Source organism: Acomys minous (assembly GCF_964271855.1).
Source record: "Acomys minous genome assembly, chromosome: 15".
Taxonomy (NCBI): Eukaryota; Metazoa; Chordata; class Mammalia; order Rodentia; family Muridae; genus Acomys; species Acomys minous.
In genome coordinates, this window is record NC_140497.1 from 26451301 (window position 1) to 26463798 (window position 12498).

At 48.1% G+C, this 12498-nt stretch overlaps 1 protein-coding gene across 2 annotated transcripts in view; it reads right to left on the reverse strand.

Moving 5' to 3' along the window:
* LONRF1 (LON peptidase N-terminal domain and ring finger 1) overlaps nucleotides 1–12154 on the reverse strand; it is a 32153-nt gene extending 19999 nt beyond the window's left edge. Inside the window, exon 1 of one of the 2 annotated variants that reach the window (XM_084759659.1) lies at nucleotides 11349–12154. In XM_084759659.1, coding sequence (XP_084615785.1) covers nucleotides 11349–12033 — 685 coding nt within the window. In that variant the 5' untranslated portion in view covers nucleotides 12034–12154. The remainder of the gene's footprint in view (nucleotides 1–11348) is intronic. The other variant, XM_084759658.1, reaches the window with a different exon arrangement.
* Between the last annotated feature and the right edge of the window lie 344 nt (nucleotides 12155–12498).

Sequence of the window (12498 nt, forward strand, 5' to 3'; positions counted from 1 at the left end):
AACACACTTCTTATGTCAAAACTTGAACAGAGGTTTTATCATAAGATTATTTTAGTGGCAAGAATTATAATTATGAATATTGGAAGTGTTTTTAAGATAAAAAAACTTCTGTGAAAGAAAACAACTTTTTTTCAAAAAGGACTCTATAAAGATTTTCAAGCCATATCTTACAAATTTAGAAAACTTGCCTTTTTGAAACTTTATTTATAAAAACAATTATATGACTCACCCCTGAATTTTAATTTATAAAACACTGTTTATAAAAACAAAAACACTTCAGAAAAAAAGTCTCACAGTGACAGGGGAGTGACCAAGATTCAGTCTTCTGAGAGTGTAAATGGTCCTGATTCTAAAGAGAAAGGGCTGGCCAGAGTAAGTAAGTAGTCAAATCTTTAACTGCAGCCACAACAGGACTTGTACTGAACCACCTAAATACAGATATCTAACCTCCAATGTTCCTGGGAAATCAGGTCACTGTTACTTTCACTGTCCTCTACGAATGTGCTTGAGACACCAAAATATTGTCCAATGGATTTTGGGATCTCAGCCACTTAGCTGGTCCTCTTCTACCACTGTAATTAATTATTACAGGTAGCGAAATAGTTGAAGTCTAAGAAAAGTCTAATACATTATCCATGAGGTTCAGCTGAGTCTTCTTTTAAAGTTATTCGTCTTTAAGCCTTCAAAACCTTATGTTTATAAGATAAAGCATTCACTGTAAAAATGGACACAATGATCCCTAATGCCTCCAAAAATATATCAAATAGAACTCAAAAGCTCCTAATTTACTCTAGTTTTTAAAATGTTTTCTTCAGATAGCTCCCACTGTAACAACTCAATGAGGCACTTTTAAGTTTCTGCCGCATACTTGAGAACTGCCAATTATACTGTTCCCTCAATTTTACATCAATTAAAAAAATCTTGAATTAATGTCTCACAAAAACATAATCTTCCTAAAGAAAATGACATGGGAGCTGCACATACGACCGCGTGGTGGTGATGTCACACACAGGCCCCGGCATCCTCAAGCAGAGCAGAGCCCAGCAGCAACTGAGAGCCGCCAGGAGAGGAGAATCAGTTTTCTTCAAGACTGCCACCAGCAGGGAGGTAGTGGCGCATGCCTTTAATCCCAGCACTCGGGAGACAGAGGAGGTGGATCTCTGTGAGTTCAAGGCCAGCCTGGTCTACAGGGCTAGATGCAGGACAGTCAGGGCTACACAGAGCAGCCTGCTCTGTTCTCAGACCCATTAGTGGTCTTCGCATTTCACATATTTACAGTGAGTTCTCACCATGCTCGGCACAGGATGCACACTCAAATCTGTCTATCTGCCTGTTCGGATTGGAATGTGACGTGGCTCCTTCCGGTTCCTGTCAGCGCTTGTTTCCAGCTGCTGACACTGTTTGGGGGAGATTGGGGAAAGTTTTGCAGATGGGGTTCAGATGGTAGATATTACCAGAAACCTCAGTACGGGGCTGGAGGGTTCTAACGCAGCCTGCTTCCAGCCAGATGTGCTTCCTGATTGGTGTCCACCACCTTGGAGGCATGCTCTTCTGGTCGCCACGCATAAATATGTACAATTATAAGGCCAGAAAAGAAGAAACTGTTTTCATTCCAGCAAAAGTAGTAAAGGGGCCGTATCGTTTCTATAAACACTCAGCTACTTAGCAACCCTAAAACAAGCCCTAATATGTAGGTACACTTCAGATAAGAGCACAGGTGCACTCTGAGGAGAGGAAAAGAGCTAGCTTTAAAACTCTTGCCCAGCTCCTTGTGGGTCAAATGGTAATGCAGTAATTATTCTGAATGGCTCCATTACAAAACAACATTAGGAAAAAAAGCCCGAGCTGTGATGCAAAACTGCACTTCCTGGGCCAGGTGTTGCTGATGCCTAGCCTCTGCTGCTCCTGCTTGCTTTTGGATGGTGTTGGCTCTCACTCTGTCCTCCCTGCCCATCAGCACTACTGATGTTGCTTCCCGCTCAAGTAAAGTCAAGTCCCCGCTAGATTGTACAGTGCTCAAATGCAGGTGTAGGGTGTGAACTCATCAGTGGCTTCACACATCCATCACTTCTGCGGAGACCAGGCCCACCCCACCCATGCACTCCCTACAGGGGCTGAGAACACTGCTTCAGGCCCTATAGAGAGCCAAACGTTACAGAAATGGTTACTCTCCACGTAAACTTTCAAGGTAGCCAACTGAGAGCAGCAACCTGCCCTGGCTGTGTTATCAACCCACATTTGAGGGTTAACAACGGTGCAACGCCTGCTCTGCGCCTGAACTGAGGACCTTGGAGTAAACAAAGGACTTTACCCCTTCTGTCCACTACTGCGGGTGTCTGTGGCACTGAGCACATGCCTGGCACATTGTACACTTTGTTGAAGAGTGAGACACTGGATGACACGGTTTGGGGTAGTCATATTGATGATAATTACTGTGGGTCTTATAGCCTGGCATGGAGTGCCCACCTGTCACCCCAACATTCAGGAGTCCAGAATGTCCCAAATTAGAGGCCAGTCTGGCATAACTGGTAAATTCTAGGACTATATGGTAAGACCTGGCATCATCATCATCATTACCACCATCATCATTATTGGTGATGATGATGATGAAGGTGCAGTGGCCCTGAACTCTGTGGACTATGCTAGCTGTTTTCTGCCACCAGGGCCAGGGACAGATCTAGTGCTCTGCTGTTAGTTGCCCCTAGAGTCTGTGCCTTCAGTCTTGAATTTTCACCTTAACTTCACAGTCATGTTTCCATCAGCCTGCTACGGCTATCCTCCATCAGCTTCTTCTCCATCTAAAAGCACTCCTGCAATCTCTCATGGCGACACCGCTGGTTTCCCAAATCAAAGCGATCCTTGGCGTTGTCAACTCTCTCTTCTCTTTTCCACTTCTCTGGCCACCAGCCCTAAGTTCAGCTCCCAGACTCTCTTCAGTCCTGTCACTGAAGCTGGCTTTCTCCTGTCTTCACCACCCACAAGACAGAGATGCTACTGGGGGCCCTGCCTCCCGCAGCCTTACTTCTTCTGGCTGTCGATACCCTCTGGGGATGCCACTGTGGCATGACTCCTCCCTTTGTTCATCTTCCTTCCTCGCCATTCTAAGCCCTTGTGTAGCCTTGTTCTTCTGTGGATGACTTTTCCACCCAGCATGACTCATCTCACCAACCTCCTTTCAGGATGATTCTCACTGGTGTCTCCCTTGACACAGAACACCACTAGGATCAACAATGTGACTGTGAAGTCAGACCCACCGTCATCTGGGACAAATGCCAAGCATCCTTCACTTACTTATGACTAAAGGGTTTTTAAAACTTAAAAACAGCCTGTGCGTTAGTACAGGTATATACATGTCACAGCACCCATGTGTTGTGGAGGTCAGAGGATGACCTCGTGTACCAAGTCCTCAGCTTCCACCTAAAGACAGGGTCTTCCTTGCTCCTCGCTGCAGGCGCCTCTCACCTTACTATAGGAACACTAGGATCACAGGCGCGCGCTACTGCATCTGGCTTTATCTGAGTGTTCCACTAGAGATTCAAACTCAGGTCCTTGTGCTTGTGGCCCTACTGTAAAATTTATTTTTATGATACTGGGACTGGTGGCTCAGGTCTGTAACCTCAGCTATTAAGAAGAGAAGCAGCAAGACCTTAAGGCCTGCCGAGGCAACTTAGGGAGAGTCCTGTCAAAAAATAAAATAAAATAAAATAAATGGAAAGGGCCAGGGATAAAGCTTGGGGTTGGTAGTGCTTGCCCAGCGCCCATGGGTAACGACCCCGAGAGGGGCTGCATGTCAGATATCCTGCAACACATATCAGATATTTATATTATGATTCATAACTGAAGTAGCAAGGAGATAATTTTATGGGGGGGTTCACCACAATATGAAGAACTATATTAAAGGGTCCCAATGAATGAAATGTTGCCCTTGGCTCAATACATGTAGCTTGTCCAGGCTGGAAATGAAAGATTCAAGATTCTGAACCCAGAGTTCTTGCCGCTCACCTCTACACTGCCAGTAACAAGAGCTTAGCGTAGGTCTGATACGTGGAAGAGGCGGGGCGCTAGGCTGACCGTGGTCCTTCACAGTATGTGCGCGGCGTCTGAAGGCAGCTCCATTCTGAGGTAAGGGCTGCCTCCATCCTTTACTCCGCGAACCTGGCTCTGAGCAAACTTTGCGATCTAAGGAGAAACACTAAATCTGACCCATCTGAACTCCTCCGCCAAGTTCTCATTTCCTCTTGCACTCGATGCTGTGGTCATTAGACAGCTCTGCTACAGAGCCCAAGAAACTAGGGGAGCTGTCCTTGAATGCTGTGGGCTGAAGGAGTTCCCTAGCCGTGGTGCCCCATTGTGCCGATCTTCAGGGATCCACAACATTAGCAAGACTCTTCAGGTTGCTTCTAAACTGCATATTGAGAAACTGAGAAATAAGAAAATTAGGAATTAAGCCGAATGTGGTGGTGCATGCTATGACTTCAGCATGTGGGTAGGTTGAGGCAGGATGGGGAACTTTGGGCCAGCCTGCACTAAAAAGATGAGCTCAAGGCTAGCCTGCATGCCTATATTTACTTTTTCCACACTCCCCATCACCTCTAAATAGCCAGTGTCTGTACTGTCAAAGACAAAACTGAGTTGTACTGGCGGCAAGCTTCATCCTAGGGCAAGAAGGAGCGAAGTGGCAGTGGTGGAGGCATGTGGCATTCTGTGGGCCACCAGGAAACCAGTGACGGATGAGCTGCTCTTCCAGCAGCAGCCATGAACTATGCATCACACGCCTCCATCATCAATAACTCAGACCAGTCTCATCTCCAGACAGGCAGGGGTGAAGTGTTCTGAGCTATCACATGGTGGGGATCTGGGGACCCACAAGTGGACTAGTCAGGATTCTTTGTCATTTTTAGTCACATGATCTTCAGCTTAACGGGTCTTCAAATTCCCCGTGGTGCCAAATATACCTCCGTCACACAGCACTGGCAGGTGGAATTCCCATCCTACCCAGAAGTCAGGCAAGCCAGCTGTGCCACGCATTACAACGCGTATCAGTCTACACAGAGAAGGTTTCTTCAATGAAGACAGGAGTCGTGATCACAGGAGTCATCACTATGGAAACCGTACAGGAACTAGTAAAGACGGGAAAGAGCCAGCCATCTCGATTTAAGTGTTATAATGACAAGGACATTGTTTAAATGGCCATTTCAGGCCCTGTAACTAAATTGGTCTGAAATATTTTTGGAAATCTGTCAAGAACAGCTTTACAAGTTGCCACAATTCTTTACGCAAATGAAAAAAATCCCACACCTACAGTTTCATACAGAAATGAGGAATTGTGGTTCCAGTTTAATTACACTGATAACCTCCCACTGCTGGGCTCCATCCTTCCATCTGTCTGTCTGTCTGTCTGTCTCTCTGTGATAAACCATCTGGCAGTGCACCTGAAGCTCACCAATTCAGCTAGTCTGGCTAGTCAGCTAGCATCATAGAGCCCCCCTTCCTCCTCAGCCTTGATTATCCAGCTAATATGCTCAGCCTTCTCCATGGGTGCTGGGGATTGAACTCAGGTCTCCATGCCTGTGCAGCGAGCACTTTATGCATTGAATCATTTCCCAGTGACCCCCTGTGAGTTTTAGTGAGGAAAGGGTTTATGCAAGAGAAAGGTCCACAATTCTAAACAATTTCAGACAGCTTAGAAAGAGCGGATTGTATCGATTACCTGCATTATGAAATAAGTGTTCTAACTGCATTAGCCATTATAGTGAAAGAAATCTCTTGCCAATGTATCATTTTGGTGCGCTTGAGAGAAAACATTCAAGTTCATAGTTTGAAATGCTTACGCATGCTCTGGTAATCAGAAAATGTGCTTATCGGGTGGTTCATTCTATTGGCATTTTGAGAAAACGTAATTGGTTATATCTGTGCATAAATCATAGTATTTACCTCAAAAATATAAAGCCTGTAAAAAGCTTTAACAAATTTTAAAACTCTAATTGAACACACAGGTCTAAAGCTACACATGCTACTTTGTTCTAAAATTTCAGAGGTTTTTTCATTAGATCACATTTGATGCATGGCTTGTCCCACCGGCTGTGCATGTTCACTTGTGTGTTACAGTTAGTGTTGGTGAAATTATTCTCCAAGGAGAACGAGATGCTGACGCATAGTCAGGTAAAACTCTGGATGTTTTACCAAAGGTATTCCTTCTGAGATAAAGCTTCATGAACGCAAATAACGGGAGCGAGAATGCTTGACGCAGACGTCTATGCCATACTGCGTTTGACATTTTGTTCAGAAGAGGTCTGTGTCTCTGACGGCGATGACCACCTGTGGGATTCACATCTCAGCGAGCTGCGTAGGCTGAGCTGCGTAAGCTACCCGACTTAGGCATGGGCAGAAAACCTGATGAAACAGGCTAGGACACACCCTTCAGCAATGCAAGACTCTCCCCAGTTACGCTTCTGTGTTGTGTGTACGCATAAAATACCCTCATTATTGCCCTCATCCATTCTCTTTCTTATTTATATATTAAACAACCAAAATAACCAGGTGAGGAGAAAGATGACAACTGATGTGCAAATGATTCTACTACTACCCACCGGCAGGTTACGATCATAAACATTTGATCCCAAGATATGGGTTCAGATTCCCTTCGGGAAGTTCAACTCTTTGACTCTCAGTTTCCCTACCTGGGAAGATGCTTCTCTATAAAATACTTCTGCCTTAAAATTGCTTCTAGACCTGAACAAAGTTAGCACATGGACGGAGAGGGGGTGAGGCGACGAGACGGGCCTGGCACGGAAGTGCTCAGGTAGTAACAACACTGTTGATAACACTGCAACACCTTGAGAATGTAACGTAAGCGGCAGATTAACTCCGGATACGTGTTTTAGAAGAGGACGATCCACCCTGTCATTTACCCACATAAAATAAATCTTAGACTTGATGAGAAACACCTCTAAGGATCAGTAATGGAGCCTGACACCATGGCTGGCCATTGTGTGTCACGGAAGGGAAGAGTTGAAGAGGAGCAAGACAGAGAGGCTTCCCTTCAACTCTTCCTTTCCCTGACTCATACTGGCCAGTGTTCTTTGTACAATACGGGTATAAATACATTAAATATACACAAGGGCATAAATAGATTAAAATGCAATCATTTTAAATTGGTTAAATTGTATACTGAAACCTTTTATATTCTCTTTAAACATACTCAGAATTTATCTGATTTGACCACTCTTTTTATAACTAAAACTTCATAGTACTTTTTTTCAAAATTGATAAAGCAGGCTGCTGCTACTAACTGACATGTATAAACTACAGTCAGTGTTTAACTTTTATTTGGTAATAATGTATACAGAAAATGGAACTAAAGCCACAAGGCTTAGATTTCAGTTTCAGCTAATTTGCCTAGCCATAACAAAGCTTTTATGTTATAAAACTATCTATGGTCTTCTGGGAATTTACTGTGTGAGCAGTTTTTGGAGCAATTCATGTGTTTTCACTCAATTAATTCTCACAGCACCCCTCCGAGAGAGCCCATGCTCACGTTTTAGACAAGGAAGCCAGAGCACAGAGCAGTCAGACCAGATCCCCAGGTCACACAGGAGGAGAAGGCTGGTCCAGCATGCCGAGCTTTGTCCCTAGCCATAAAACATTGCTAGTTTTAGAGGTCTCAGCATCCTTCTGAAGGTTCTCTGTAGAATCCACTAGTACATATGAAGCTACTGAAAGTCAAGAACCATACAATTAATAATGAAGACAAGGTCTGGGCTGGTGAGACGGCTCGGCTGGTAAAGGCATTTGCTGCCGAGCCATTCCCAGCTCTGACATGGAATGAAGGAAGCAATTCCCACACATTGTCCTCTGACTTCCACAAGCACACCATGGCATGTAAAGTAATGAAAACACAAAAACTCAAAAATGTACTTTTCCCTTAGTCAATTTAAAGCATGTGTGTATGTCTGTGTGTGTGTGCACACACACAGACATACACCCCACACACACCTGACTTTTTAAAATGTCAGTCCAAATTGTCAATCACACTGCTCTGTTGTCTTCATTCGGAGAGGGAGGAACACAGGAAAGAGGGAGGTCAGTGTAAAACTCCAGAATAAAAAGACACTCCAGAGTGGGGTCAGTTCAAAAGACTTCCAGTATAAAGATCCAGTGCAGAAAAGACTTTTACATAAGCTCCCTGAATACTAAGAAGAAAGTTATGAAACATCTGAGAGTTAATACCAAAAGATCAATGGATTAAATGTTATCTAAATATATTTCAATGCAACAGAACCTTATGTAATCCCAATGGGAATTCTGATTTTGGCAAGGGTTTCCAAGCTTTCTTTTTCTGTCGACAAGGATAAGTTTGGTTGTGTGTGGGCCAACTGCAAACTAGACTTTTTTTTCTAATAGTGTTTGTCTCATTCTAAGAAACATGAAAAATTACAGCAAGGTTTCTTTCATTATCAACAATGACAGTACCATTAATAACTATAGTTGGACAATATATAGATGCATTTCAAATGCTTACCTATCGAACTCACCAACTCCAGAAAAACTTAATACTGACAACTGTACAAATAGATTTCTGAGGCTAGCAGCTGACAAACTGGTGTTTGTTATGAAAGCTAGGAATGCAAAGCAGAATATTATACATGCCAGGCAAGCACTCTACCCGTGAGCTATACGCCTACTCTTATTAATGCTCATAAATTATGAAACACACAGATTTGCCCTCTACCAACTACAGTATGTTTAGCTCTGTAATTGTTCTTCAGCTCACACAAAGAATTCAAAAGATAAATATATATATATATATATATATCATTAGTATCACTGAGATACATATTCAGGTGTGGAATTACTGATTTTTGACAAGCCTACACATAAGGAGAAAAAAAACCAATTAAGATAAGAAAGTGAAAGCTGGGCGTGTTGGTGCAAGCCTGTGATTCCCAGCACTCGGGAGGCAGAGGCTGGTGGATCAGATCATTGTGAGTTCGAAGCCAGTCTGGTCTACAAAGTAAGTCCAGGACACCCAAGTCTACACAGAGAGACCTTGTCTTGAAAAACAAACAACAACAAAAGATAACAAAGTGAAAGGCAAGAAACTTGAGTTCAAGTCCTGAAAAAGTGTGGTTATGTAGCTTGTAGGCAAATCTCACATGTAGTCTGTGAGGCCTGGAAACAAAAAAAGAGTTCGTCATCCACAGCTTTTTCTGTTACAGATAATATCCTGGTCTAAGCCAGACACTGTGGCTCAAGCCTGTAATCCCAGTACTCGGGGAAGCAGAGGCAAGAGGATCTCTGTGAGTTCAAGGCCAGGCTGGTCTACAGAGTGAGTTCCAGGACAGCCAAGACTACACAGAGAAACTCTGTCTTGGAAAAAACAAAAAAAACAAAAACAAAAACAAAAAACCCCAAAGCATCCTGGTCTAAGCACTAGAATAATTTATTTAATTTACTTTTAACTTATATACACTTTACATCCTGATCCCTCTTCCCCTTGTCCTCAGAAAAGGAGAGCCCCTCCTCCAACCCTCCCCACCACCTCAAGTCTCATCAGGACTGAGCTCATCCTCATCCACTGAGGCCAGGCAGGGCAGCCCTTTAGGCAGGCCCTAGAACCGTAACACTGGGCACAGAATGTTAAGTTAGCTCTTAGGAAATGTACTCTATTCTCCCATGACAGGACCTGAGTTAATCTAATTAATCAAATCAAATAACCACGTCAGAGGATAATAACAAATAGTGCTTCAAGTTTCAGTCTCCATTATATACTAACAAAACAATACAAAAAAACTTTCCTTGGAAATATGCGTTAACATTTCTGTTAGACAAACTGTGGAGACAGACGAACCCTGGGTCAACACGTGAAAGTGGAGGGTGTCTAAGGTGCCACCACACAGGTGACTGACCGTGGAGAAGTTGCCTGTCCTAGCTCTGCTCCCTTATTAAGGTCAGACCACAGCCTGGTCCAGCTTCCCTGCTCAACTTTATTCACTCACAGGGCCAGAGCTCCCCCCAGCAGAACTCAAGGCCATCATTTGTTCTGGGTTTTATCATTCTAGTTCGTTAGGGCCTGTTCATGAATAAATACACTGGCAGATATGCACCAGAGGGTATAACTGAAGCTGCTGTCACGTGTTCAGTAGGACTAAATGACTCACAGGATGATAATTTCGTCACAAATCTATAACTTACCTAACACCTAAAATCAGTTCACATTCCCAGTGTCATTGATTTCCTGGGGATTAATCTCCTAAGTCATTTCTCACGGCAGGCGACAAAGGTGACCCAACGGCCCGGCCTGACACAATGATACTGTTAACATTTGGGCCTGATAGTCTTTTCATGTAGGAGGCTGTGAGTCTCGGGATGTTTAGCAGCATCCTTGAAAGGGCCACTAGATGTCCTTACTGAAAGAACCCCCACAAGAGGTGGCCATTCAAAGATGTCTCTAAATGCTTTTCTAGATAGGGTCCCCTGATGGAAAATCTCCAGGAGGTTGAGTCCTACCACCAATACCCCGCCCTGGTAGAGAACAACCAAGTTCAAGGATCTAAAGAGGAACTCTTGGTTTTACTAAGTTTGCAAGATCCTTTTTCAAAGCCTAAAAGCCATCTTAAGGAAAGCGCTAACCAGGACAGGAGGACAAAGCTGCTGCTTCTTGGAGACCAAAACATAAACAAAAGACCTACAAAGCTCCCTCTCACAGGTCTACTATGGGTAAGGCAAACTCATGGGAGACTACTTCTCTACCAACACCAGGGGTACGTGGGAGCACCGCACAGAGGTCTATGGGAGTAGGATGTGAGACAGGCAGGTCCAGGAGCAAGTGATCCTGCAGGTAAGAGGTGACCACTTCTGGGTCAGCCGGCCACCAACTCCTAGCCCGGCCGCCGCTGGGCCTCCGGGTGCCGATGCCCGCTCCGGGCTCCCGCCACGCCCACCGAACGTCACCCGTTACACAACGCCCCCCCACCCAGCTTATGCAATTCTGCCCTCCCGCGGCTTCCAATTGCCCCGGTGACTTTAGTGCAAGACCAAGGTAGACGCGGCACCCCCACACCCGGAGCCTTGCCTCGCCTGGGGATGCTCGCCCCACCCTGGCTGAGGTTCCCGGACAGCGCGCAGCGGGAAGCCCGCGGCCCCCACCCACCCCGCGCCCAAGCTTCGCGGCCCGGGTCCCCGCTACGGCGCGCGCATGAGACAACCTCACGTCCGCGCCCCTCCCCGCACCGCGTCACTTGCGGCTCCCAGGCGATCCCCACCGTGACCGAAGCACCCCGGGGCGCCGCCCCCTCCCACACTCGCGATCTCCGCTCGCCCCGGCCCGCACCGCAACCCCGCGTCACCTGCTCGCAGGGCGTCACAGGCGGCGGCCAGGGCCTCCCGGTAGCGCCCTTGGTGTAGCAGCTCCCCAAGACGGCCGGCTGCCCGCGCGCGTTCGCGCTGGCCCGGGAACCACTTCTCCGCCAGGTGGTTGAGCACGACGCTAGTTCGGAAGTCGGCGATGGCGGCGGCCAGGGGCGGCGGCTTCGGGGTCCCCTCGGCAGTGGCGGCGGCTGGCGGCAGGCGGTCCCGGCACAGGCGGCAGCGGGCGCGCAGCTCCCTCCGCAGGCAGCGGCGACAGTAGCTGTGGCCGCACGGCACGGTCACCGGCTCGCTGAGGAAGCCCCGGCAACCCAGGCAACTGAGCAGCCCGGCCGCGCCCGCCGCGGGCGCCGCGCTCCAGCGCAGCCCGTGACGGAGCCGGTAGCTGAACACTAGGCAGTCCACTAGGGAGTCAAGGCGCTCGGGCCTGGCCGGAGCCCCGCGGCGCAGCGCGGCCGCGAACGCCTCCAGCGCTCCCTTCAGGTGGCCGCCCAGCGCCAGCAGCTCGCCGCGGCGGAGCAGTAGCTCCCAGCGCCCCGGCTCCGCGCCCGCGCGCTCCAGCCGCTCGCCGCCGCCCACTTCCCACGGCCCGTTCCGGCTCCGCGGTCCGCCGGCCGCCTCCCGATTCCCGCCCGGGGACGCCCTCGCCACGGCCGGAGAAGACATGGCCCGCGCAGGGCTGCTCCGCCGCCGCCACCGCCGCCGCCACCGCCACCGCCACCGCCCGCCGCCACGGTCCGGGAACCTCCGGGGCGCGCGGCTCCGCACGCGGCCGGCGAGCAGGGGGGCGTGGCGCGCGGACATGGCGGGGCGGCGCGCGCCCGGGGAGCCCCTGGGGGCGGGGCCTGGAGATGCGGGGCGGGGCTTGGCTGCGGCGCCCGGCCTCCCGACACGCGGCCGGCCACCCAGTTTCCCCGGAGCAGGCCGGCCGGTCCCGCCCTTTCTGAGCCCCTCCTGGCGAGGGACGCGAGATCAGATGATCCCCAGCGGGGATCTAATTGGCTTCCCTGACGTGGAGGGCTTGGCTCGGGACTGAACAAAGCCCGAAGTCTCCCGGGCGGCCTGCGAGCTGACACCTCAAGTAACCATGACCAGTCCCCAGAGTTATAAGGTGGGCGTTCTGCTGTTCCG